Source organism: Cynocephalus volans, chromosome 4, assembly GCF_027409185.1.
Source record: "Cynocephalus volans isolate mCynVol1 chromosome 4, mCynVol1.pri, whole genome shotgun sequence".
In the NCBI taxonomy this organism is placed as follows: Eukaryota; Metazoa; Chordata; class Mammalia; order Dermoptera; family Cynocephalidae; genus Cynocephalus; species Cynocephalus volans.
The window spans coordinates 13804036-13829729 of NC_084463.1; the positions used below are offsets into that span (position 1 = coordinate 13804036).

The window sequence follows — 25694 nt, forward strand, 5'->3', positions numbered from 1 at the left end:
AGAGGAAGAGACAGCCAGAGAGTGACATACTTCGCAGCACGTGTCATGGAAAGAACTTGGGCTTTGGAGTCAGCCCAGGGGCCTATCTCACCCCCAACCCCTTTGCTTATCAGCTGTGTGAACTTGGGCAAATTACGTGTGCTCTCCATCCTGCTTCCTCATTTGTGAGATGAGGATGAGAATTTCCGTCTCGCAGGGTTATTTTTTTCCCAATGATTATATTACGAAAAATTTCAAACATACGGAAAAATGCAAAGAATTTTACAGTGAATACCCACATACCACCTAGAGTCTGCAATGAACATTTTCCCATACTTGCTTTATCATGTATCTTCCCACCTAGTCACCCTAGTCACAGTGTTATTTTGAAGATTAAGTTAGTATATGTTGAAATGTTTAGCACATAGTCGGTGCCTTTCTGGAAGGTTTGAGTTGGGGGTGGAGGAGAGGCCGCAGTGGGCGCTGGCAGTGACAGAGCCGGAGCTGACCTTCCCATCTCCACTGTCTGCAGGACTTTGGTTTTCGCAGCCGGAATTTGGAGCACCTGGATGTTGATGTGCTTTCCCCAGTCCTGGATGGAGCCCATTGGGAGGTGAGTCTCTCTGGGTGGTGGGCTGAGCTGGGCCCTCATTTTCCCTGGTAGTCACTTTTGGAGATAACCTAGAGCTGAGCCCCACCCATCCCAGGGTATGTTTCTGGAAGTTCTTTCCCTCCTAATTCATTAAGGTATTGCCCTGACTGTGCCTTTGATGGGGCTTCAGACCATTCCTATTCTGGTACTGCTGTGAATTAAAGCATTTTTTTCTCCATATGTATATCCATTTATCCATTCATTCAGCAAGTGAGAGATGATCACCTGCTCATGTTCAAAGCACTATGTAGATTGTGGATTTCAAGGCTCTTCCCATCCTGGCCCATCCTCATGCTCAGCCCACCTGCCACCCACCAGCTGGGTCTTCACCCCCTACACCAGGCTAGTACTCTGCCTGCCCAGCTGCTTCCTTTTGTCCCGGCAAGCTGTTTCTTGGTCTCAGAGGCCCATCTCCTCCAAGCAGGATGGATTGTTCCCCTCAGTGCTTCTTGTTTTGTTTTATGGTTGTTTGTCTGTGTCCCCTGCCAGATGTAAGCTCTGTGCAGGCATGGATGACATCTGACCCAAGTAGGATACAAAGATGACTCAAAGACCCTGTCCTTAAGGTGCTTCAAGATAAGAAGGTCATTTTTTAAAATTTCTTCTCTGTGGGTTGGTTAGGAGAAGAATGATTCTGGCACATGATCTCTGTGAATTTAGGGAGCATTTGGTTTGGGTAAAATGGAAATTTTTTGCGTAAAACAAGATGTTTACTATGAACCCAGCCTGGGAGCCTGTAGTGAAATGCATGCTGGAGACAGGGAAGAGTTTTCAGGCCAATTACATTTGAGCCCTATATATTTCTCTCAGCTCTGGCTTATGATAAAGCCTTCCTGGGCCACTGGCCAGCCACCCGGTCCCTGCTGGACCTTGGTCATCCTGTTTACAGCACTGGAGGGATGTGAAGGCACAAGCAAGGGAAGGTGGGATTAGTCAGGAAGGGTTTGGAGTAGGTGATTTGTGACTTGGGCAGTAGGTGAATTGTCGAGTTGGTGGGATAGGATAGATTCCATTGCTCTGGTTCCAAAGTGTCACCAATATCAGAATTACTTGGGAACTTTAAAAAAGAGAGGTTTCTTGGATCTGCCTGTGACCTAATGAGGCCAGCAGTCCCTTTTTGGGTCATGCCACTTGGTATAAAGTAGAAGCAGGGCCTGGCTTGGATTTGGTTCTCACGAGGCACCCCCATGAGGCAACCTGCCCTGGCAGAGAAAGCCCTAAGCCCCTCCTGCTGGAATGTGGGCCACACTGGGTGCTCAGGTTGGCTGACCGAATAGAGCCCTTTGTGGAGCTCAGGCTCTAGCTCACTCCTGTGGTCAGGGCATGGAGGGGTCGATCAAGGAGGTGGAGCTGGAGGAACAGCCCCTTTGTGGAACAGACAGAACCGTAGATGTAGTCCCCTTTGTCCTTCCTGTGGGCTCCTGCCCATTTTGCCATATTCTCCAGATCTCTCCCAAGGCCAGGACCAGGGCAGAGGCTTAGAGCTGAGCTGTACTAGTTTTTGTTCAATTAAAATATTATTTTTACAGCTTTATTGAGATATAATTGACCTACAATAAATTGCATGTATTTAAAGTATACCATTTGATAAGTTTTACCATACTTATATACCTTTGAAATCATCACCATAGACAAGACAATGCTCATCTGATTATAAACATAATGAATTTTATAATAAATTAGAAAAGTCATCATAAAATTATTTCAAACAATACGGAAGGTCGAAGTTCCTCACTTCTTGCAACCTTACTCCCATAGGTGGGGACCATGAGTGGTTTCCATTAACATTTTTCATTTACCTTTCCAGAAAATTATCAGTGTACATCAAGCGTATATCTTTTATTTATGGGACTGGCTGAGTAGCTCAGTGGTTTAGAGTGTGTGGTGTTATAATACCAGAGTCAAGGGTTTGGATCCCCATACTAGCCAACTGCTGAAAGAAAAGAAAAGAAAAGAAGAGCATATATCTATTTTATATTTGCTTATCTTTTTTCCTTCCCACAAAAATTGGGAGTGTGCTGCCAAAACTGCTTGGCAACATGCTTTTTAAATTCGAGAATAGTCCCTTGACTTATTTCTATGTTATTTCATAGAGATTTCCCTTATTCTTTTTATTGGTTGCATAGCCTTCAGGTGTATGAATGCACCAAGATTTATTTGACTGGGGACTGGAACTTAAACAAAAACAAAACCCTGGAGCTGAGTTAAGGATGGGGAAATGGTGTTTTGGAGCAGTTTCAGGCCAGAGGCTTAGGATGTGTTCACTGTTCCCCTTTTCTGAAGAATGCTGACGTAGCTGGTTTCCTCAGCTGGTTCCTTTGCTTCCTTTTCTGGGGCAAAAAGGTCTAGGGAGCAAATAAAACTTTACTTAAGGGACCCTCCATCTGGATATTTTCCCAAGGTATTCCCTTTTCTCTGGCAACAGGCTAGTTCAATGTCACAGAAATATAGAAGATGAAATTAAATGGGAATGGACAGAAAGACTTGGTCTTAAACTAGCCCTCCTGTCTGCCTGCCTTTCTCCTCATGGCACATGCCTTACAGCTCCAGAGTCCTTTCTCCTGCAGGGTTCAATCCCTACATTTTTATTACGATCATTCCTCTTTGTTGCTCATCTTATATTTTAGTTTGTTAAATGGAGTTGGCCCGTGCGATTTTTTTTTTTTCCTTGAAAAGTGAGAGAGGGAGACATTGGGTGAGCTTGGTATGGTTTGTAGGAGAAGACAAGTTGTGAGTTGAAAGCTGGAAGGAAACAAGGTGGGGCGGAGCAGGCCGCGTGCTGCTGTCATTGTCTGCGGGCTCTGCCCAGGCTGATGCTATGAGGAGTGGCAGCCCTGGCAGGGAGCCCTTCTGCTGCAGGCACTGGGAGGCACTCATAGGCAGTATTTCTATTTTTAACGTAATTTGGGGGAGCTGGGTTTTAGTTCAGGCCTTGCCCTTCCGTGCCCATCCAGATGGCAGAGTCAGCCACAGCTGCTGGGGCCCAGGCTGCCAGTGGAGAGGTGTGGGAGGCTATGGGCACAGGGCTAGGGACCCCATTGGGGAAGACGGAGTGAGCTGTCTCCTGCCCCACCTCTCCTATTGACCTATGTGTCCCAGAACAGACGGGGCTCCTGTTGGTGTGACAGAAGGAGTGCAGGTCATAGAATGAGGACTGGCACTGGCAAAGCCTTTTTTTTGTTTTTTGTTTTTTTGCCTTAGGCTGGGGGAGAGGGAGAGGAGTGTGGGAAGAGGAGTTAACATTTATGGCATGCCTTCTTTGGGCCAAGAGTTGGGCTTTACTACATGATCTAATTTAATCCTCACCGGAAACCCTGTGAACTGTGGTTTACTATCCCATTTTACAGTGGAGGAGACAGACTTCCCAGATAGGCAGTGCTAGAACAAAGGGTTGACCCCAGGCTGACTACACTACCATACCCCTGTGGACAATTCTTGAAGTGATCTCAAGTAGGGTTTTTTTTTTTTGTTTCAAGCCAGCTTGCTAAATTTGCCTAGACAACAAACTTTAAAATGAGATTTTGGGTGTTTTTTGGATGGATGATGTAATCTCTGTCTGGGAAGGGGGGTGCGTCATTGTCTACTGATGGGCCCAGGGGTGGGGAGTGGGGGTTTGGAATGAAGCAGAGGAGTGCTTTGTCTTCCTTCCTCCGGGTGCTAGATGGTGCTCTTCTCATCTGGGGTATAGCTCTTTCTTGTTCCACCAAGACTTTGTCATTCCAGGATTCTTCCTTTCTGATGTACTTGCCTGCTACCCCCAATTTTGCCCACTTAGTTTCAGCAGCCCCATATATTGCTGGCACTGCTAATCCGGCCCTCTGTGGATTTGGAGTGTTCGTGGATATCTCTGTTTTCTCTTTGCAACTGGCAGTGGAGACTTCCAGCAGCAGGAGGCAGGATTTTCTTTTTCTTGTGTGTTCTCCTTCAGCCTCTGGCTTCTGACTCCGCATACAGTAGCTGTGGTCATCTGCCTTCTCCTCCCCAGGCCAGCAAAGCCAGCTCTGGAGCAGCTGTGAACCTGGGGGCTTAGCCAAAGCTTGGGAAGTTTCATTGTACAGTACACAGACCTTCTGTTCTGGGTCCTATATGGTCCCCATCCTCTTGAGAGCCACCTCTCAATGCTTTCTCCTAAGTATGGGAGTCAGCAGGAGGGCCGAAGAACCTAAATGCAGACCCCTTTGTACACACTTTCCACTGCTTCTTGCCTACAGGCCCAGAGGTTAGGAATACAAGACAGGGATGACAGCCAGTCCAGCCAAGATGAGCTGCACAGCAAGGAGTCCAAAGCCTCGGAGAGGTACAGTACATGGGAGGCTGTGTTCAGGGGCCTGAGGTGTGGTGTGGACTTGGGCAGAATTCCTGGTATTGGTGGTTGGCATGGCTCACTGTGCTCCTGCCTGAAGGCAGATGATGTATTGGCTAGATGGCCTTGCAAGGGCTGTGTGTATATGTGTATGTGTGTGTGTGCATGCATGCACACCTTCATGCACATGTGATTCTGTACCAAGACAACATAAAGTGCCATTGATTGCATTTGGTAGAACTCTGTGCACATAATAGCATCATTGTGGGTCCAGGGCTCTGTCCTCCTCACTGGAGTGGGTTGATTAAGCCATATTTGTGCCTGGTCACAGGCCAGGGCTGAAATAGCCTGCCAGATGTCTGAGGGAGTCATGCTGGAGGGTCAGTACTACAGTTTATGGGGGTTTATGGGTGTGTGTGTGTGTGTGTGTGTGTGTGTGTGTGTGTGTGTGTGTGTGTCAGAGAGAGACAGAGACAGAGAGACAGACAGAGAGACAGAGAAACAGAGGCAGACAGAGACTCTGACCTGAGCACATGGTAAGTGCCACCACCCTGGAAGGGGAAGGAGGGCCATCATTCAGCTTTCTGGACCTTGAAAATGCAGCTTCATGTATTTTCTAGTCTGATCACTTGAGTCTGGCTTCTCTTTTTCTTCCTATTTTCCACTCAGTTCTACCATCCTTCCCTGGCCCTAATGATGGTAAACTTGGGGAATGGACACATTTGTGAGACCCAGAGACCCAGGGAACTTGACTCTGGTCCAGGCAAAAAGGAGAACTCAGCAGGGAGTCTCCCCTTCCTTTGGGTCTGCTTGTCGTGCCCTCTGCAGCTCTCTGTAGGTGTGGGAGCTGGGCTGGGAGCCAGCCTGGGAGGAGGCATTGACCTAGGTGTGCACACTACTCCCCCAATTCTCTTCCTGCTGTCCAAATGGAGGGGCCTGACTCTGCTGCTCTGGCTGTCCTAACCAGGTTATCTCCTCCACTTATGCACGGGGAGCAGCTCCAGATTCCCCTTCATAGCTGGACCACTGAAGAAGGGTCTCCGCCAGCCCCTGAGGGGCAGCCTGAGCTGAGGGAAGCAGAGGAACCCCGGGAGGACTCTGTAACTAGCCCCACTCCACCACTTTCTCTTGAGAGGTCAGGATGAGGAGAAAGTGTCCCAGGTGTTGGTGGCCCCTCAGTGTGTAGTTGGTGTGTGCGCTAGTGCTGAGAGATGGGGGTGGGCCTGGATGGGGGCAGGGGGAAGCAGGGCAGGTTTGCAGCCTAAGCAGCAGCAGTGGAAGTTCTGCTTCATGTTCCATGGGAGCTGCGGAAGGAGGAAATCTGCTGCTTCCTAGTCTTCAGTCTCCTGCTGAAATTGGGGTACACAGTCTGATTAGGGGACCTTAGAAACTCTTGAACAAGGGAGTGTCTTCTGTCCCAGCTGCCTCCATGCCAGGGCTGGGGCAGAGACTCTACTGTCACCCTGGCTGCTCCATTTTTGTCGGGAGAGCCATTTCCCAGTCCCCTCCCTGGCAGGACCCTCCCTTCCAGTAGTCATCCTACCTCCAGTCATTTAGCCAACCCAGCTGGAGCCCTGCTGTGTGCTAGGCCCAGGGAGAGAAGGAGGTGCAGAACCACAGATCTCCCTGAAGCCAGCTGAGAGGACCTTCGCGTCTCAGCCTGGTTCAGAGCCCAGTGCATATTTGTTAGTTCTTTGTCCCCCAGGCAAGAGAAAGATGCTGGTCTTTGAATTCATCTGGATGGAATGAGTCACCAGGGAGCCTGAGCACCAGCGATGTTCAATCAGCAACAGCCATTGAACACCTGCTGTGTGCAGAGCTGCTCCCTGGGTGCCGTAACCATCCTGCTTCCCGTGTGGGGCAGGAGTCTCTGGTCTTCAATGCAGCAACTTGGGAAGAGGCAGGGAGGGGAGAGGGAGATTTGAGAGCTGAGGTAGGGGAACTTTGTCAGGGCTCTTTCTCCCATTCCCCATTCCAGCTCTTTGACCCTGAGTAGAGTGCATCTTGAGCCTCTCCCTTTCCTACTGGCTTTAACACAGTTGCTTCCTTATTGCCATCAAGGGAGCAGGCTCCAAGCCCACCTGCCACCCACAAGAGGGGCAAGGAGCAGCACTACCAGGCTGAGGAGCTGGGCCCAGGGCAGGAAGAGGCCGAGGAGACTGAGGAGCTTGAGGAGAAGGTGGCGGTCAGCCCTGCCCCACCAGTCTCTCCAGAGGTGTAAGGGCCAGTTTTATGTGTCTGTCCTTGTCCTCTACTGTGTATGGATTGCTTAAGTGCCCATTCACCCTTGGGCAGTGGGGAAGAGATGCTCTGGCTCCAGCCCAGGGGGTGGGGGGAGATTGAGTGTATCCTTGGTGCCCTGTGTGCAGCCTTGAGAGACCCACACGACCGCCACTGATTCTCTCCTGGGGTCAGCTTAGGTCCCTGGTGCTCCTGGTCAGGACCCGAGGTACGAGCGTGGATGAGGGGTTCCTCCTGGCTCATTAGCAGAAACCTACTAAATCATGTTCCTTCCTTTACCAAGCACTATTTTTCCCTTAAATTTTTTATTGAGGTGTTTATATACATTGAAGTACATAAATCTGAAGTTTACAGTTCAATGAGTGTTTGCACATGTGCACACCATGTAATAGCCACTTAGATCAGGCAGAGCATTTCTGCCCCTCAAGAAAGTTTCCTCATGCCCCTCTCAATCCACCCACCCCAGGTCTCCACTGTTGTGGCTTCTATCCCATAGATTCGTTTTTCCAGTTCTCCACCTTTGTATGAAGGGAATTATACAGTATAGAGGATATATCTTTTGTGCCTGGCTCTTTCTCTGGCGTGTTCAACTTCGCACTCATCTCATAGATCTTTCAGGCATTGTTTACTGCCTTGGACCCAAACTAGGAGTTTGGGACACTAGATCGTTAAAACTGGGAAGGGAGGAGAGGCCACTGGAAACCAGCCCGCGTACCTGCGTGCCAGGTGTGCAAGCAAGCTCACTGGCGTGTGTAGCCTGGGCACATGCTACCACACGGTCTGATGCCCCATCTTTCTGCAGCATCTGTCCCTGGGGTTCCACATAGCTTCGCAGTCCACAGGGGAGACAGACATTAAAAGGTACCATCTCAGGGAAAAAAGATGTTTTCAGCCAAGATTGGAAATGAGTTGGAGGGTTGATGAGGCGGAGAGCTGCAGGGGGAAGCTCTTTCCGAGAGCAGGATTCTCAGAGGAGGTGGCAGCCATGTCTCTACCATCTGCATCAGTTGGGCTGTATCAGGGGACTGAGAGGAAGCCGGGGTTTGGAAGGAAGGGGGAGATGGAGTTGGGAGCAGAGGAGAATCGAAGCCATAGCTCAAGACTGTTTCCAATCTCAGTAATGATTTTAGGAAAGGGGGAAGGAAAGATCTTATCAGTATTTCTCTCTGGTCTCAAGGGGCTGCAATGGAATTCCTAAGTCCTTGTTTTCTTCTGCTCTTTTAATCTGATCCTGCCTGGTGCCTTCCATCTGCTGCGGTGTCAGGGCTGGAGGGATAAGGGGGTTCTGAGTCCCCAGCAGGGAGGACTGTCTCCCATGTTTGACTCTCACACAGTCCTCTTTGACTTGGGTCATGTCCACATGTTCCTGCTGAGGTCGACCACACCATTGTGCCAGGCCTGCAGCAGCCTGAGCACTGTGTGGGAAATGGTGATGGCTGTGGGGTGAGACCAATTTCTAATATAAGATTTAGGGACCTGGAAATGCAGACATATACTGGCCTTTAGCAAGATCACTCTTGGAAGTGAAATACTATATCCTGCTTATGCTTTTGTGGCTCAAAATGTTCTCAGGTTTTCTGTTTGGGTATTTCCTTCAACAACCAGAAAATAAGGCAAAAATAACAATCCTCATTACTTTATAGATATCTCTTTAACCAATACCATTATCCCTTATCTTACTACCCACGTATGCATCCAGGTTAGCTCTGAATTTCTTTTACTCTTCTCCAAACATTGAATTAACTTGGAGCAGATGAAAACATGCACTCATGGGCAGTATGGAACATGACACTCCTGTTGTGCTCTTGCTACATTTTTTTGGCTTAGGGAAACATCTCCTGCCTGGCTCCCTTGGTGGTGTGGGAGGGCAGTTTCCCATTCCTGGGCATTTATGGACTATTGTAGGTCTCAGGGCTAGGAGACAAACTGGTGCTTCTCCTGTGGGCTCATATACATTGGTCTCTGCTGAGTTTGGGAGGTAGAGAACAGTTTGGCATGAGTCTCAAGCAGCAGGCAGAGCCCTAGTGGCAAGATGGAAACAGGGCCATGAACCATTCTGGGGAACAATCCATTAGGGTCAGAGCTTCACCTCTTTCTGCTGTTGCCAGCTCTTGAGCCACAGGTTTAGGATTTGACCTCAGGCTACATCCTACCTGGTCTACTGAGAACGTCCCATGGGCCACCCTTCTCCCTAGGCTCTTAGGGCCTTAGACAGCCAGAGTGGGGTTTGTCCTATAGAATAAATGCTGACTGTATCTTATTGTCTGCCCTTGTGTGACCTGATTTGCATGTGTGACTCCTGATTGTGGGCCCTCCAGTAAGATTCTGTATGTGATGTTCTGTATCTGTATGAACCTTGATGCTAACAGGTGGATGAATTTTAAAACTAGTGATATGCTGTTCCCCACCCATGGTAGGCGATCCACAGAGCCTGTGGCTCCCCCAGAGCAGCTCTCCAAGGCTGCACTAAAGGCCATGGAAGAGGCAGTGGCCCAAGAACTTGAGCAAGACCAGAGGCGGCTGTTGGAATCAAAGCGAGAGAAGATGCAGCAACTGCGGGAGAAACTGTGGCAAGAGGAAGAAGAGGAGATCCGGCAGCTTCACCAGCAGAAAGAGAAGTCTCTCAGGTCCTGTCCTTCCCCTTAGGCACACTCCCCAGGGAGATGGGGGAGCGATGAACACCTTCCTCCCGCCCTGGAGTCCACTGGGATGCCCATGGACCCATCAAGACTACTCCGTTAAACTTCCCCCAGTGACTTCTGCTTACATCTCTTTGGTTACTCCTAGTTGCAAAGGAGACTGGGAATGTCGTCCTTTAGCTGGCCTCTTTACCTGATAGAATAAAATCAGGGTTCTGTTAGTAAGGAAAAAAGGAAGAATGGATATCAAGAAGGTAATGAGCAACCTCTCACAGTGCAGGGTGGGAAAGGTGCTACACAAAGTTGTTGTCATATTTCATTTACTTGGCAATTTAACTAAAGGCTAAATCTTGTCCTCTTAGAATAGCCAAGAGTGGTAGAGAACTACTTTTACATCATACTTAGCAAAGACTGTATAAAACTTTTATGCTTAGTTTAGAGAAAATAAAACAGAAAACCAACACCTGAGTACTGGGAGGGTCAGGGGCAATCTCTCTCAGCCCAACATAGGATCTACTGGCCCAGATTTTCATATCCTGTCCTCCTGGGTCCCTTGCCAGGGAGCATCCTAAAGAACCGACCTCTCCACAGCATCCTCCTCTTCCAGCCAACTAAAAACTGAGGCAGGAGCCCACACAAACAGGGCGTGTGTGACTCAGCTTACTTAAGATGCCATGTCTCAGTGTGTCCCTGCGAGCCCCCCAGCCTCCTCCCCTCTTCCTGGCCACCCCGGGCTTGGCTAACTGTGCTTCTTTCCCTCCCCCAGGCACCCTGACTTCACAGGGACCTTGCAAGAGCCCACATAGGTCGTGGTAAAGACTAGCATTGCAAAAGTATCTGATTCGGGGAGGGCCTGGAACACAGTGCAGGAGGCCCTCCCTATATGCAGGGGATCTGTTCCAGGACCGCAGCGTGTACCAGAATTTGTGTATTCTCAAGTTCTATAGTTGGCCCTGTGGAACCTACATATCAGAAAAGTCAGCCATTCATATATGTGGGTTCTGCATCCCTCGAATACTGTGTTTTTGCGCCATGGTTAGTTAAATCTGCAGATGTGAAACCCATGTTTAAGTGGACCCATACAGTTCAAAGCCATGTTGTTCAAAGGTCAACCGTAGTTGCTCAATAAATGGTATCACTTGTTTTTATTTTCAGTTGAAATCAACACAGTTTCAGCTAGTCTTGACTAAGCAGTTTCTCTGCATAGTGCCTTGCCTGGCTGTCTTTGAAATAGTTCATCATGAGAGCCCTGTTTCTGTGTACACTTGAGCCTTTGTGAGGGGCGGGGGGGCTCCTGCTCCCTGGTAGAAAACTTCCACTTGGAGATTTCTGGAAGCCCCAGCTGATCTTTAACGAATATATCTTAAATGAGAATGTGGGCAGGAAGACAGAGAGGGTGATTCTTAATTTCTTTAGTTATAAAATGAAGAGATTACACTTAACTTTGAAAGTCGCTGCCAGTTCTAACATTCTGTATGGTTATGTGTAAAATGTAGCCATAGGATAAAGAGAAAGGGTTTCTGGGCAATCTAGAAGGAAGGATTTCTCCTTAACTCAGATTATCTATCATAATGGAAGAGTGTAGTGGTGTTGATAACTTGAAATAGGAAACACTGTTAAATCTTTTTCTGGCTTTGGAATTCACTACAGAAACTTTTGAAGAAGTTGTCTTTCAAATCATGTTTTTCTTAGGCTTGAATTCCCTGAGTGCACAGCACACGTCCCATGTTCTTGTGGGGGCTGTGTGAAGAGTTACCTGAGAAGGTTGCGGTTTGCAGAAGTAGGGGGATGTCAGCTTAGGATGAAATGGTCACTGTTGTTCTGTGAATAAGATACCTTGCTTGCATAACCACAGCTTGCTTATAGTCTGGGGCTGGATGATGCTGTTCAAATTCAACAAATGTTTATTGAGCACCTACTTTATGTCAGTTACTATGTTTGGGGCCTGACATATAACATTCTAACACAAGATTCTTTCTCTGGAGAATCTTCCAGACTTGCAAGGAAAACAGAAATACAAAAGATTAATTATGATGCCATATGATACATGGTACAGAGTGGCATGGAATAAGAAATGTCCACATATAAAGTGTGATGGGAGGGAGTTGGAAAGACTTCCCAGAGAGGAGGGAGCTGGGTATTAAATGAGGAATATGGTTTTATCAGGTAGAAAAGGGAATTCCAGGCAGAGGAACCAGCCCAAACAAAGGCCAAGGGGCAGGGAAGAGGGGGATGGATTTTAGAGATGACAGCTCATCTGATGTGCCTAGAACAGTCTACAGGATGGGAAGTGAAAGAATGTGGAAGCAGAATCAGATTGGGGTGACTATTCATTCCTGAGTGAATGTCATGCCGAGGTGAACCTGTAGGCAGAGGAGAGCCTTTAGAAGAAATGCTGTTCAGGGACCAAGCATCCTACAATCCACTTCCTATGGCAAAGAAGAGTTCGTGGCCCCGCTGTTACCCTGAGAGGTATCACAGGGAAGCAGCATGGTCCCAGAGGCTGAGGTTGGATCATCTTTAACATTTAAGAAGCTTCATAGACAGGCTGTAGGGCTATTGGAGCCTGAAAGCCACGGCTTATGAATAGAAGAGGAAAGACCTTTGTCGTCCCTCCAACAAACTTTCCTTTCCTATCCTTTTTAGTTCCCTGAAGGAGCAGCTGCAGAAAGCCACCGAGGAGGAGGAGGCTCGGATGAGAGAAGAGGAAAGCCGGAAGCTGTCCCAACTGCGAGCCCAGGTCCAGTCCAGCGCAAAAGCAGATGAGGACCAAATCAGGTGAGTGTGTACTATGTGCTGCCCAGCCGCAGGGAAGTGACCCAGAGTGCAAAGGCCCATCCCCGTTCCATCTGTCTGCCTAGGGCTGAGCAAGAGGCTTCCCTGCAGAGGCTGAGAGAAGAGGTGGAGTCTCTACAGAAGGCCGAGAGGGCTGGATTGGAGCAGAAAAACAGGCAAATGCTGGAGCAGCTCAAGGAAGAGATGGAGGCTTCAGAGAAGAGAGAGCAAGTTGCCCTGAACACCGAGAAGGAGAAGGCCTTGCAGCTGTTGAGGGAGCAGCTGGAGAGGGAGAGGAAAGATGTGAGCAAGTCGTTGAGTGGTGCCTCACCCTCTGACACATCTCTGGGCTGCCTGGGGAGGGACTAAGTCCACAGAAAGAGGAAGGGCCAGCCTCGGGTGGGTGTGCACGGTGGAGAGCTGGGTGGAGAGTTGGCATCCTGCACAGACAGGCATGGGACCCAACTTGGCTCAGGGCAGGTGCTGGTCCTAGTCTCCACAGTGGGTCAGAGGCTATGGCAGGTGTCCAGAGGCCGCTCTGGGATCGGGCTGGACCGGCAGTGGCAGCTGGGTGTTGTCAATGGCAGGGAGCCATCAGAGGTTTGAGGAGAAATGTCTGCTGGACTTGGGAAGGTTTCAGACTGAAAGAACTTGAGCCAGACCAGAGGTCTTGAGACCAGGCACCCTGTCCCTGTCTCAGGGGCAGCTGTAGTGACTGCATCTCCCCCTTTTCTCCCTGTCTTAGAATGAGAGGCTAGCCACCTGGAAGGGTTTTGTCCTTTGTCTGTGCTCCTGCTCCCCCCATTCAGATGGTCTGCCTCCAGGTTAGAAGCTGAAGTAACAGGCCATGTAGAACATTTTTCTTCTTTTGGTGAGGAGTGGAGCTTTGGCTATGAGGTGTGGAAAAACTGTAGCAAGATCAGGGGACTTCATTGTACTGCAAGTGCTCAGAGAGATGTGCTAAAACTTCCAGTCCTCCCTGCCTCGTATCTTATTTATAGTTGTGAGCACCATCTGTGTACCCGAGGCCTAGCCCAGACTCACAGTGATGGGAGCAGTGACCTGAGGCATACTGAAATGCCCATCTGCTTCAGCTTGTGTGTTCCTCTCCATGTGCAGACTATAGGAACTGAGTTATATCAGAGGAACAAATGTGCCCATGATTCCCCCTGGCCCCCATCTCAGGGGGTGGTGGCGGTCTTCCTGGCTCTGCTTTCCCCCATGGTCAGCACCAGGCTAGCTGTCCCCACCCTGCTTCCCTCACAGGCCATTTGCTCCTCCCCAGGCGGTGGCAGGGCTGGAGAAGGAGCATAGTGTCGAGCTGGAGCGGCTCCGTTCCTCACTGGAGGCCAAGCACCAGGAGGTGAGATATGGCCGGCCTTGGCCCAAGAGGGCAGAGCCTGGGCCCCAGGACCCCCTTCATGCTGGTTAGCAGAAGAGCCCAGCCCCATCCCTGGCTACTAAGGAGTGAGCTTCCCTCTCTCTCGAGGCCCCTGGGGATGGGTGCTGGGTCCCTGGGAATGAGTCCCTCCACAGCAACTCTGCAGTCTCCCTGAGGGTCACACTCCCCTCTCTGTGCTGGGACCTCCTCAGGTGGTCAGCAGCCTTCAGAAGAAGATAGAGGAGGCTCAAAAGAAAGAGGAAGCCCAGCTGCAGGAGAACCTTGGGTGGGCAGAGCAGAGAGCTCACCAGAAGGTTCACCAAGTGATGGAGTATGAACAAGAGGTAGGTGCCAGTCTGTGACTTCGATGTTTGTGTGTATGGGTCATGGGCTGACTTCCAGTCTGCTGAGCCATCCTGGCCTAAGTGCCCTCCAGTTTGCTTTGGCTGGCTCAGCTGGGGTAGCCCTTCTGCTTCCATTTTTATGCCTTGGTTCCCGTGAGGCCAGGCACTCCTCCATACCCATGCCCCTCAGAGTGTGGGGAGGGGGTGTTGGGGGTATGGGCGTGTGTGTGCCATGGTGCTGCGTATGTGTGATGTATCTATGTTGTGTGGCTGTGTTGGGGAGGCCTGTGTAAGTTCTTCAGATGCACCAGGCCACGAATGCTGGTCCACGCTCAGTCCTGCATGCTGCATCCTGCCATCTGCCCTGTAGCTCAGCAGCCTCCTGCGAGAGAAGCGCCAGCAGGTGGAAAGGGAACACGAGAGGATGATGGACAGGATGAAGGAGGAGCACCAGCAAGTGGTGGCTGCAGCCAGAGAGCAGTATGAAGCGAAGGTAGCTTGGTGCCTGAGCGTGCACACACACACACATGCATGCATGCGTACACATGCTCTGGGGTCCTGCGCAGCTGGCTGCAGGGCAGGGGAAGGGAAGGAACTGTGGGCGTGGATGGTAGAAGGCTTTCCTCCCTGTCACTCTGCTGTGGTGAAGTTGTTTTTTTGCCTTCTTACTAAAGCTTAGAAAAACCTCCCCCTAATGCAGGTAATTCCTCTGAATCAGCCAGTCTGCATTTTATTTTAAAAGCAGCAATAGCTAACATATATTGAGTTTGTATTATGTGCCAGGCACTATAACCCATTTGGTTGTCTCAACAGCCTTAGGAAGTACATACTATCATTATCCCCATTTTAAAGATGAGGACACTGAGTTTAAGTCTCTTTCCCATGATCACACCAGCTAATAAGTAGAGGAGCTAGGATTCAGGCCTAGGTTGTCCAACTTCAAAGCCTTTAGTTTTAGTCACTAATACCATGCCACCAGGGTTAATTGAAATTTCAGGACACCAAGAAATAGATGGGCAAGAGTTAAACAATGTTTAGAATCTGCCCATCATCAGCCTTTTGCTGTAAGGTGGGAAAGGTCAGTACTTGAGTGGGCCCAAGCTGGCTTGGCTTGCTTACTTTGGGGGTGAACAATGGGTGGTGAAGGGGCCACAGCCGGCCCTCTCTGGGGGAATTTTTAGGCTACTGCTCCAGTAACTGGGACTGGCATCCCAGACTCTTTCTTCAGTCTTTTCTGAGTCAGAAATAGTGGTCCCATGATGAAATTTAGCTGACTCCCTTCCCAAACCAATTATGACCTTGCTGAAGAATAGCGATGATTTATTAATGACCTCTTTCCCCTTAAGGAGGAAAAGTTGTACATGATGGAGCAGTGGGAGAGCCAGGCTCCCAAAGGGGGATCCCCTCATGGCGTCAGGCCAGCATATGCTTCAGCTGCAGGGGGAGAGGGTATAGGCTTCCTAGGGGTTGGGACTGTGCTGTCCTTGCTGCTCCATTTCTCCTCTTTAGGAGCTGGCCTTAGGGAGCTGATGTGGGGGTGGGGGGAATTGGGATTTTGGGGTGTGAGGGGCCATGGCAGTTTCCCACTGGCAGGCCCACTCTCTTTGCAGGAGAGGAAGCAGCGGGCCGACCTCCTAGGGCACTTGACAGGAGAGCTGGAGCGCCTTCTAAAGGCCCATGACCAGGAATTGGAGACTGTGAGGCAGAAGCAGGACAAGCAGCTTGAGGACTTGCAGCGCCGGCACCAGGAGCAGGTGAGGGGCCTGGGGTGGGGCAAGCCCACCATGATGCTTCCATGCAGGTTAGGAAGGTGCTGGCAGCAGATGCTGCAGCAGAGCAGCACAGAGCCCGACTGCTTCAGGTGTGAGGGTCTCTCACTGGCCAGCTCCAAGCCAGAGCATCTGTGCTTCTTTTTCCTGGGCCAGGGAATGTGCCCAGGATTAGAAGGACAGGTCAGCCCCTAAAAGGCCTTGGGGTTGGCGCCTTCTCCTTTCCTTGCCCCCACTGGAAATAAACAAGGCGTGAGGCTACAGGGCTGCTTCAGGAGAAAGCCTGAGCCCAGCTTGCAGGTCGTGGTGTGGTATGGTGGCTTCTGATCCCCTCCTGCACTTCAGCTAATGCCTTATACCCTTTCTACACTTATATCTTTTCCTCCACCGATGTTTCTGGGCAGGAGAGGAAGCTCCAGGATTTAGAGGTGGAACTTGAAGCCAGAACTAAAGATGTCAAGACCAGATTGGCTCAGCTGGATGTGCAGGTGAGGAGTCTGGGTGGAGAAGAGGATCTGCAGGTGTTCTTGACCTGAGAGTCACAGCTCCTCCAGGAGAGGCAGGTCCTTGCCTCTCAGATCTGGGGTCTGCCATCAGCCAAAGGGCCCCGTCTCTTGCCCCCGCAGGAGGAGACTGCCCGGAAGGAGAAACAGCAGCTGCTTGATGTGCAGAGGCAGGTTGCTCTGGAGAGTGAGGTTTGTCATTCCCTCTTGTCTTCCCTCTGTTTTTTCTCCATTCCCTTTCTTTCCTTCCCTCTTTCCTGCCCAAACCTTACCTTTTGTTCATCTGATCTTTCCAGGACACTGGGGTTCTAAATTGTGTTGGTTGATATTCTACAAATAGTGCCACTCTATGGACCCCGACTTGGGAACATCAAGAAGTGGGGCTGTGGTGGGAGGACAAGAGCCTGAGGCCTTGTGACTTCAGCAGCTCTGAGTTCCATCTCCTGTCCCATTGTCTTCCGGCTTCCCTACCCTCCAGTGCTGCCTACTCCCTGCCTTCTCTGCACTGCGTCTCCGGGTGCTTCTATCTTTCCTTCCACCCCCAGGAAGCCACAGCCACCCATCAGCACCTGGAGGAGGCAAAGAAGGAGCACGCGCACCTGCTGGAGTCAAACCGGCAGCTCCGAAGAGTTCTGGAGGAGCTTCGCACCCACAAATTGGAGTTGGAGTCCCAGGTGGATCTGCTGCAGATGCAGAGTCAGAGACTGCAGAGACATGTCAGGTGCTGTGGCACTCTGCACTTAGCAGCCCGGCTGCCTCCCATCTGTCCTCTGGCCTCTGCTGCTCATGGACCTCACCTAATCTTGACCCATTTAAGGGAGAGGTGGAGGTTCTGCCCTGGGAGCCAGACAGGAGGGCTTGTGTCTGCTGCATTTCATAGGGAGTGGGGGTGTTAAGAGGCTGTGAAAAGCAGGAGATCCCTGGTTGTACTGTTCATGCCTCAGCCCAGCCTCGGGAAGTGTGACAGGAGTAAGGGGATAGAGGTGGTCCCCACAGTGTGCTGCCTGGCCTGCTGCATCATGTGACCCTGCCTCACCCCCCCCATCCCCCCGCACTACAGTGGCCTGGAGGCTGAAGCTCAGAGGAAGCAGGACATGTTGAAGGAGTTGGCAGTTGAGGAGAGTCATGCTTCCCCACATTTTGAGCCAGATCTCCACATTGAGGACCTGAGGAAATCTCTTGGGACAGTGAGCTGGGGACTGGGGACTGGGGTGGAGCATCAGGAAGGGTGGGGCATCAGGAGGGGGCCCTGGGTGTGTCCTATATAGGACCTAGTCTTCTGTTCTTATCTCCCACCATCTCCACCAGTCAAGTGATATCTGTAAGGGAGTAGTGCCTAGCAGCTGGCAGAGCTATTTCCTTATCTAGGCTACTAGGAGGGGCTTCGGGGTCTCTGGAGCTTGACACCTTTTGCTGCACTCAGTGGGTCTTTTCTGCCTCATGTCCTTAGAACCAGACCAAAGAGGTGCCCTCTTCTCTCTCCCAGAATAAGGAAGACACTGACTTGTCCTTGAACAGGTGAGTGCTGATAGCCTGTCTTATTTGGAGTCATAGGGGTGAGTGAGTGCCTGCCTCACAGAGCTGGGGTGAGCTGAAATGTGGTGACAGCGATCATTAGTGGGGCTTAGTTCAGGGAAGGAGGCCCAGAGCACTGAGGAATCTTCTCTGGCAAGCCAAGAAGCTGTCCACTGTGACCTTTGATATAGCATGCTGGCATCTGCTGACCTCTGGTTGAGGATCAGACTGCTGGGAGTGTCTGGCCATCTCTCTGGAGGTCCCAGGTGCAATTCTTTCAGAATCAGGGTTGGGGAAGTGTTAGTCCTGCATGCTGTAGGTTATTTAACAGTGGCATCCTGTACACAGCCTAGCCCCAGCCCACCAGCTCCTGTCTGGCTTAGGATGGACATCTGCTGGGGAAGTGGCCATGTGACCCAGAGCAGGGTTCTTAGAGTCTTCTCTTTTCCTTCTCCAATTCCCCTGCCCTGGCTTGTCCTCCCACAGCGTCCGGCACTACCTCTCTGCCGAGGGGATAGCCCTTCGTAGTGCCAAGGAGTTCCTGGTGCGGCAGACACACTCCATGCGCAGGCGGCAGACAGCTCTAAAAGCCGCCCAGCAGCACTGGCGCCATGAGCTGACCAGTGCGAAGGAGGTGGCCAAAGACCTGCTGGGCGCCGAGTCCCTGGAAGATGTGCGCAAGAATCTGGAGGAGGTCAGGAGCCTCAAGGAGAGCCTTCCAGGGGCGGGAGAGGGGGAACAGTGGTGGGGAGGGCCTGGGGGAGGCTGCGGAATATTCGCCTTTGGGATGTCCCTCAGTTGGTCATTCTGGGGACTCTATAAGGGTGGCCACACGGGCCTTGGGCTCACTTTCATTTATGCAGCAATTTAGGTATGCAAGCACCTTCTCTAATAGTAAATCGTTTGATTCTCGCAATAAACATATATAATGTGTGAGATAGTATTATTATTCCCATTTTCTAGGTGAAGAGTACGACTAAGGTTTTAAAAATTTCAAATCCAGTGCTTTACTTTTCCATTCGTAACACTAAAGACTTCATTCGTAAATGAAAGTCTTTTGAACCCACTCAGCCTGAGACTGAATTACTTCTCTTTTGCCACTGATAGTCTAATTTCAGGGACAAAGCAGAGACTTCAGATTACTAGTTAGGATCACAAATCTCTACCAGTTGAGGGTCCTGGCAGAGTGAGCTCTCTTAGATCATGCTGGGTCCTTAGGATTCTGATGGTTCTCAGAACTGGTGAGGGGGCTCAGGCCCCTATGGCCCCAGTGCCTGGCTTGGGGGCAGCAGAGGGCAAGGGGTTGCTGCAGACAGAGGGACAGGCTTCCCAGGGGTATGTACATGCTACCCCCGGGCCCTGTCATTGCTTAATCCCTGTTAACGATGGTGATGGTGGTGATGATGATGATAGTAATGGTAGTTGGAGCAGTGATGATAACCATTTGGTTAACAGTAACCATTTGAGGATTTATTCGGTGTGGAAATGGTGTTAAGCATGTAACATACCCTATCTCATTTAATTCTCATGACTCTATGAAAAGTATTTCTCTTTTTCAGATGAGAAACCAGACTGAGAGTTTGTTCAAGATCACCCAGCCAGCAAATGGCAGAGCTGAGACTCCACCATCTGTACAGTTAGTCATTTCTCCTCCTGTTTCTTCCTGGCTACAGGAGACCAGGCACCTGGATGAGATGAAGTCGGCCATGCGGAAAGGCCATGACCTCCTGAAAAAGAAAGAGGAGAAGCTGAATCAGCTGGAGTCCTCTCTTCGGGAAGAGGTGCAGCCCTGTGGCCTCATAGGCCAATGTGGCCCTGGCCTCCCTGTTTTGTTCCTGAAATTGGGTTGGGTTCTTTTGTCCTTTGTTGGGGGAGCTGGGCCTCTAGGACCCAGGATTGGGCAGTATGCTTAGGGCTCCTGGCTGGCAAAAATGGCAGTGGCTTCAGCCCTGAGTTTGTTGAACACGTCTGTGGTCCTGAGTATATCTGAAGCCTCCTGCTGAGAAGCCCCTTCCTGAGAAGGGGGCTGAGTCCCTGTCCCTACCCTGCATGGCACCTGAGGAGAGGGGTGGCCACGCGTCAGGAATGGATGTGCATGAAGGATGTGCATGCCTTCCCCGGGACCTTGTGGACTTTCCGCTGCTTGCCTGAGTCTTAGATGTGGCAGGAGGGAAGCTCAGGTGGAGAGACACACTGCCGGGGGAGTTTGCTGGGAGGGAGGAAGGGTGGGATCTGTCTGGTCCTGGCGGCTCTGTTGCCTATATCTCAGGCGGTCAGGTTCTCTTAGTCTCGCCTCCCTTCCACGCTGCTGTAAGGCAGCCTGCATGATGTGCCTCTCAGGGTGCTTTTGGGACTTTGGGCCCTAGAAGAGCCTACTCACCAAGTCCTCAGTCCCCACACATCACAAGGGCAGTGGGGTAGACAGTGCACGGGAAGGGCCAGTGACTGCTGCTTCTACCTGTCAGGCCTCAGAGGAGGACACTCTGAAAAGATCCCCCACCAAGAAGTCGGTGACCTTTGACCTCAGTGACACAGAAGACATGAGCAGTGAGAGTTCTGAACCTTGCCCCCTGCCTCACAGTGAGTGGCGGTGGCAACAGGGAGGTGAGGGAGGGGGAGGCAAGGGGGAGGCCCACTGTGTCCCTGGCAAGGGAAGAACTTGGGGAACAGAGGTACAGTCTCCTTCCCTCAGCCCTGCCAGGGGTAGGTCTCTGTGTGCCAGTGTCTGGACTGGGTGCTCAGGAAATGCCAGGAAGGAGTGAAGCTATCTGGGTTGCAAGTGCACAGGGCCAAAAGGGTCGGGGAAAGCCTTCTGAATGCTGCAGAGCACTTTACAACAAGAGAGCTGTCTCTGTTAGCCTCTTCTCTTCCGGTTCTCCCTCTGCCACTCTGGCCTGCAGATGGGCGAAAGGGCCCTCTCCCTTTCCTTCTCTCTCGGATCCTGGTCCCTTCCCCAGAGCCTCACCCGGAAAGCCTCTTTCTCTCAGCCAGCTTCTTATCTGCACTGTCTGGAACACAGAAGCCTTGCTGTCCCCCATCCTCTTTATAAGGCCAACGGGCTGTTATCTGGAGGGACAGGGAGGGGCAGCCAGTAGAGTGCCTTAGAGCCAGCTGGATCTGGGGATGTACCAGGGTCTTGAACCTGAGTCCTTCCCCACCGTCTGCCTCTTTCCTTTCAGTCAACCTGGCCCCAAGTTCCACCTTCCCCAACAAGATCCATTACTTGAGCAGCTCCCTGCAGCAGATCAGCAGCCAGCTGAACAGTGTCCTCAGCATGCTGGACAGCCTCAACACTCAGCCGCCGCCGCCGCTCTTCCCTTCCATGCCTGCTCAGTTCTCTCCCTGGACCTCCAAGAGCACCCCTGCTCCCACCTACTCCTCCCAGGCCAGGGCTTTAGCCTCATCCCTCTTCACACCCATGTCCACCCAGTGGGCCTGGGACCCGGGGCTGGACCCCAGGTTCTCCTTGGCGGCTCAAACAGTGGATGACTTCCTGCTGGAGAAGTGGCGCAAGTATTTTCCATGTAAGCCTCCCTAGGGCTGGTGTTCGGTTCTGGGCTGACCTTCCCAACTTCCTCCTCCTCCTCTTCCTTCCCTTTCTTCTATCCTCTTTCTCCTACTCTTCCTTTTTTCCTCCTCCTCTTTAGCCTACCCCTGCCCTCCCCCACCCCCCCAACTGTGGCATGGTTTGTTGGTCCATTGACTGTGTCTGTGGATCCCTGGTGAAGAAGACCTTGCTGGTGGCCCTGCAGCTGGAGGCTCTGTGGGTCAGGATGGTTTACATGGAGCCTGGGCTGATGGGGCCTTTGGTAGGGATTCTAGAGGTCAGCAGAACCTAAAGGTCATTGTCACCATCAGCATAATAGCTGCCACCTTGTGAAATACATTATGGACCTGGCATTTTATATACATTGTTTCACTTAGTCCTTATAGTTCACTGAGGTAGTAATTATTTGTCCCCATTTTACAGATGAGGAAACTGAGACTCAGAGGGGAATTACTTAATATGCTCCAGGGTACCCAGTGAGTGAGTAACAAACTGGGTTTTGACCCCATGTCTCTGTAACTCCAGGATTCTGCTTGTAACTCCTTGGCTGTATGGCTTCCCCTGGCCTCTGGGCCAGGTGGCCTCTTCTGGTTTCATAGCCCTGCTAAGAAGTGTGAAAAGCCATAAAAACACAGTCATTTGAATGAAAAAGTAAAAAAAAATCTCTCTTTTCTGCCTCAACCCAAATTGAAAAGTAGATTAAGTTTTAGAAATAAAATAAATAGGACAATTCCTTTCTATCACCTGTCTCTCACCTCCAGCCACTGAAACGTTTTCTACTTTTGTTTGTTTGTTCTGAGGACACTGCCTTACCCATTTCTGGGAAGGTGGCTCTTGAGCAGGGAGGTGGCCTGCTTGGGCTGGGGCTGGCTCAGTGGACCTGCTGCCTGATTCTGAGCTATTTCCTCTCACTTTTCCAGCTGGCATCCCATTGCTCAACGGCAGCCCTTCCCCCCTGGAGAATAGGCTAGGCTATGTGTCTGCCAGGTAAGCCTCCCTGTGGGCTTGGAGTGGAACCTCACAATCAAGCTGCCCGCCATGCCTCCATGGGCAGCTGAGACCTCTGAGTGGAGCAGACCTTCCTTCCTGTTGCCCATGAGGTTAGGCAGGCCCCCAGTGCACAGAGCTGCCCATGCCTTGCCTGGGTCTGAGGCACCCCTCTGAGGCTAGGAAAAGTTAAGTCCACACCGCTGAGGTCCTAGTAGGGGCGGAGCTGGGCTTACCCAACCAGCTGCACTAGGAAGCTGCCCTGTGCCACCTGTGGGGAGAAATAAGCCCCTGGTGGGACCCTGCACGCTGCCCCTTTCTACGGTCCCTCCAGCTCTGGAGCGTGGCCTTTGTCTTTGCCCTTGAGCTCTTGTTTCTTCCTACAGCTCCCTTCTTCCCCAAGCCCTGCAGAGCAACATCTGGAGTGAGAGGGGGACCCTGTCGGGGAGACAGATGGGCAATTATTTAAACTCGTTATTAACTTCCCATTCATCTTATTCATTGCCAAATGCATCCCCTCTCCTCTCAGGCCCCCAACTGTAAGTACCTCCCACCATCCCTTTGGCCAGCTTGGGAGCTGATGCTGGGCAAGTGTTTGAGTTGACAGAGGGGAGCTTTTTGAGGGTGAGATTGGCTGGGAATAGGCAGATATGGGGCCCTAGAGCCTGGTGTCAGCAGTGTGCACCCCAGAAGGGGCAGAGGACGTCCACCCCCACCTTCTCCTTTGGGAACTGATGCTCATCCTTCCAGAGGGGCAGCTCTTGCCAGTGGAGGAAGTTCTGAATTGCTAGAGACTATATCTGGCACATTGAGAGGAAGAAGGAAGAAGCAGTGTGATGGCCTCCGGTGGGCTCTGCCGCACTTCCCCCTTACTCTGCCACCCCTGCCTCCTTACTTCCCCTCCCCACACTCTCCTCCTTCTTCCCAGTGAGCAGCTCCGCCTCCTGCAGCGCCCCCATCCCCAAGTCCCTGAAGTGGGCAGCACCAACTTTCAGAGCATGGTCGAGGCTAACCGGAAGTGGCTAGAACATTTCAAGAATGACCCCAAGTCGTATCCTTTTAGCTGATTCTCAAACACCGCCTACTGAAGAAGCAGGGCTGGCTGAACTGGACTGCAGGGTCTGTGTTGTGCCCTGGGAATCCAAAAAGGACCCTTCTCGGTCTTTGAGCCTTTCACGGCCCCTGCCTGGACATGCTCAGCTGACCGCAGAGTTTTCCTTCACCTTGTGGTCAGATATTTCTTCTCCTCAGTGCCCAAACCAACAGCCACGTCAGACCTACTCCAGCTGGGCCTGGATGAGAACAGCAGGCTGAAGGTGTATCACTACTGAGGCTCAAGTGTGGGTTTTGGGGCAGCCTGGGCCCCTCTTCCACCCAGACCAAGTGCCTGAGGAGCTGCCTGTACTTTATTTCCTCTGATAGAGCAGTCTCCTGTCCCCTTTGCTGCTTGCCCCACTCAGGACTTGGAAGGACCATGGGGGGCTGGGGGTGGGGTGGGTGAAAAGGATGTGGAGACTGGAAACAGTAATCCACACAGTGTGACCTCGTAATGTATGGGACTGAACTGTATGGACTTCCTGTGATCTCCTGTGTCAACGTGGCAACATCAATGATGTGCGGCAGCCGAAGGGGATCAGGGACGCAGGCACCTTTGGAAAGAAGGGTGGGATTCAGGGAGCTACGTTCAGAGGCCAGGGGAATCCCTTTGGAGTGGAGTTGGTCCTTGGACCTATAGGGCTCTGTTTGGGGCTTCCAGGAAGGTTAGGTGTATGGTTCCTAATTCACTAGGAGAAAGCCCCCTAGAATGTCTGTACCCAGGGCCAGGCTCTTCTGGGCCCACAGCTGTCTCTTCAATACCTCATCCTTGTAGAGATCAGACCCTTTCTATTCTCTCTCCTTTTTTTTTTTTTTGGTCTTTCTTGAACATTCCATCTCTCCTTTTGACTATCTGAAGATTGGGTGCAGCTGCCCAGAGCCCTGCTGAGGTTTCTGGAGGCTGGGCCCTGGGATGTTTTGTCACCTCTCTTCCCTCTGGCACCACTGTGCTTTCCTTGGGGGCTGTCCTCAGGAACGCCCCCCTCTCTCCTGGGGCTCCTCGCCAGAACCCAGCTAGTCTCAGGTCTCAAGCACAGAATTTCTCCAGGAAGCCAAAAAGCCACAGGAAAAGACTGGGATGGCTTCTGGTACTCATCTTGGTTTTCCTCTTCCTGGAACAACTTGAGTATATTCATGGATCCTTGTTTCCGTCTGTCTTTTCTACCTGTGCCAGCTCCTGCCTCTGACCTCACTGCTGCCTCCTCCTGGAGCTTGGTGGGTGAGGGGCTGGGCCAGTGCTTGGCCCTGGTGGTAAAGGGACCTTGTGCCAGTTGGAGCTGCTGCCATTCTGGCACTGCTTCCTGCAGCCCCACATCCCATCAGCAGGCTCCTGGCGGGGGGCGCGGGGGGAGGGAGGGGGGAGAGCAGGGGATGTTCTCTGACATCTGTCCCATTGTTTAAATAAAATGCCCCCATTTTTTTTTTTTTATCTTGAAAGCTTGCCTCCCCAACACATAGAACCCAACTCTCACTGTCCCACTACTCATTTTTTTTGTCATGGAATAAGAAACTAAAATCCAATTGCCTTCTTTTTTTAGGCATCAGCCTACCACACAGACAAAGTCCATTTTGTTGTTTTGGCTCATTCTGTGTGCTTTGGGAATAGCTCATGTGATACAACCAACTCTGATGACAGTCCTGTGTTTTATGCATCAATTAAATCTCTGCAGGTCTGTTTTCTACAAGGCAGTCGTGCGAACATGTCTCCTCTTTGGAGCCTTTGCCTCTTCCTTTGAGAAGAAGGGAGGAAGGAAAAATTAATATTCATAGAACACCTCCCTAGGTATCTGATTTAATCATCACAGCAATGTAGACATCGGTGTAGATATTTCTTGCTCATTTTTATGGATAAGGAAACCAAGGCCTTGTTACCTTTTTAGTGCTTGGGGTCCCCAGTAAAGTAGCTGAGCTCTTTACACCACACCCCCAGAGCACCCTCTACCCCGCTGCCAGTCACTGGAAGT

The 25694-nt window shown here is 51.1% G+C and overlaps 1 protein-coding gene across 4 annotated transcripts in view; it reads left to right on the forward strand.

The window, feature by feature from the left end:
• Positions 1-25040, forward strand: part of CEP164 (centrosomal protein 164) — a 70024-nt gene extending 44984 nt beyond the window's left edge. Inside the window, exons 9-31 of one of the 4 annotated variants that reach the window (XM_063093422.1) lie at positions 512-592; positions 4843-4928; positions 5902-6069; positions 6996-7151; positions 9593-9802; positions 12461-12592; positions 12676-12892; positions 13875-13952; positions 14183-14314; positions 14685-14807; positions 15925-16068; positions 16488-16571; positions 16710-16778; positions 17132-17307; positions 17647-17773; positions 18037-18104; positions 18588-18795; positions 19775-19882; positions 20567-20681; positions 21281-21625; positions 22569-22635; positions 23564-23686; positions 23870-25040. In XM_063093422.1, coding sequence (XP_062949492.1) covers positions 512-592; positions 4843-4928; positions 5902-6069; positions 6996-7151; positions 9593-9802; positions 12461-12592; positions 12676-12892; positions 13875-13952; positions 14183-14314; positions 14685-14807; positions 15925-16068; positions 16488-16571; positions 16710-16778; positions 17132-17307; positions 17647-17773; positions 18037-18104; positions 18588-18795; positions 19775-19882; positions 20567-20681; positions 21281-21625; positions 22569-22635; positions 23564-23686; positions 23870-23966 — 3114 coding nt within the window. In that variant the 3' untranslated portion in view covers positions 23967-25040. The remainder of the gene's footprint in view (positions 1-511; positions 593-4842; positions 4929-5901; positions 6070-6995; positions 7152-9592; positions 9803-12460; positions 12593-12675; positions 12893-13874; positions 13953-14182; positions 14315-14684; positions 14808-15924; positions 16069-16487; positions 16572-16709; positions 16779-17131; positions 17308-17646; positions 17774-18036; positions 18105-18587; positions 18796-19774; positions 19883-20566; positions 20682-21280; positions 21626-22568; positions 22636-23563; positions 23687-23869) is intronic. The other 3 variants (XM_063093423.1, XM_063093424.1, XM_063093425.1) reach the window with 3 other exon arrangements.
• Positions 25041-25694: the final 654 nt, after the last annotated feature.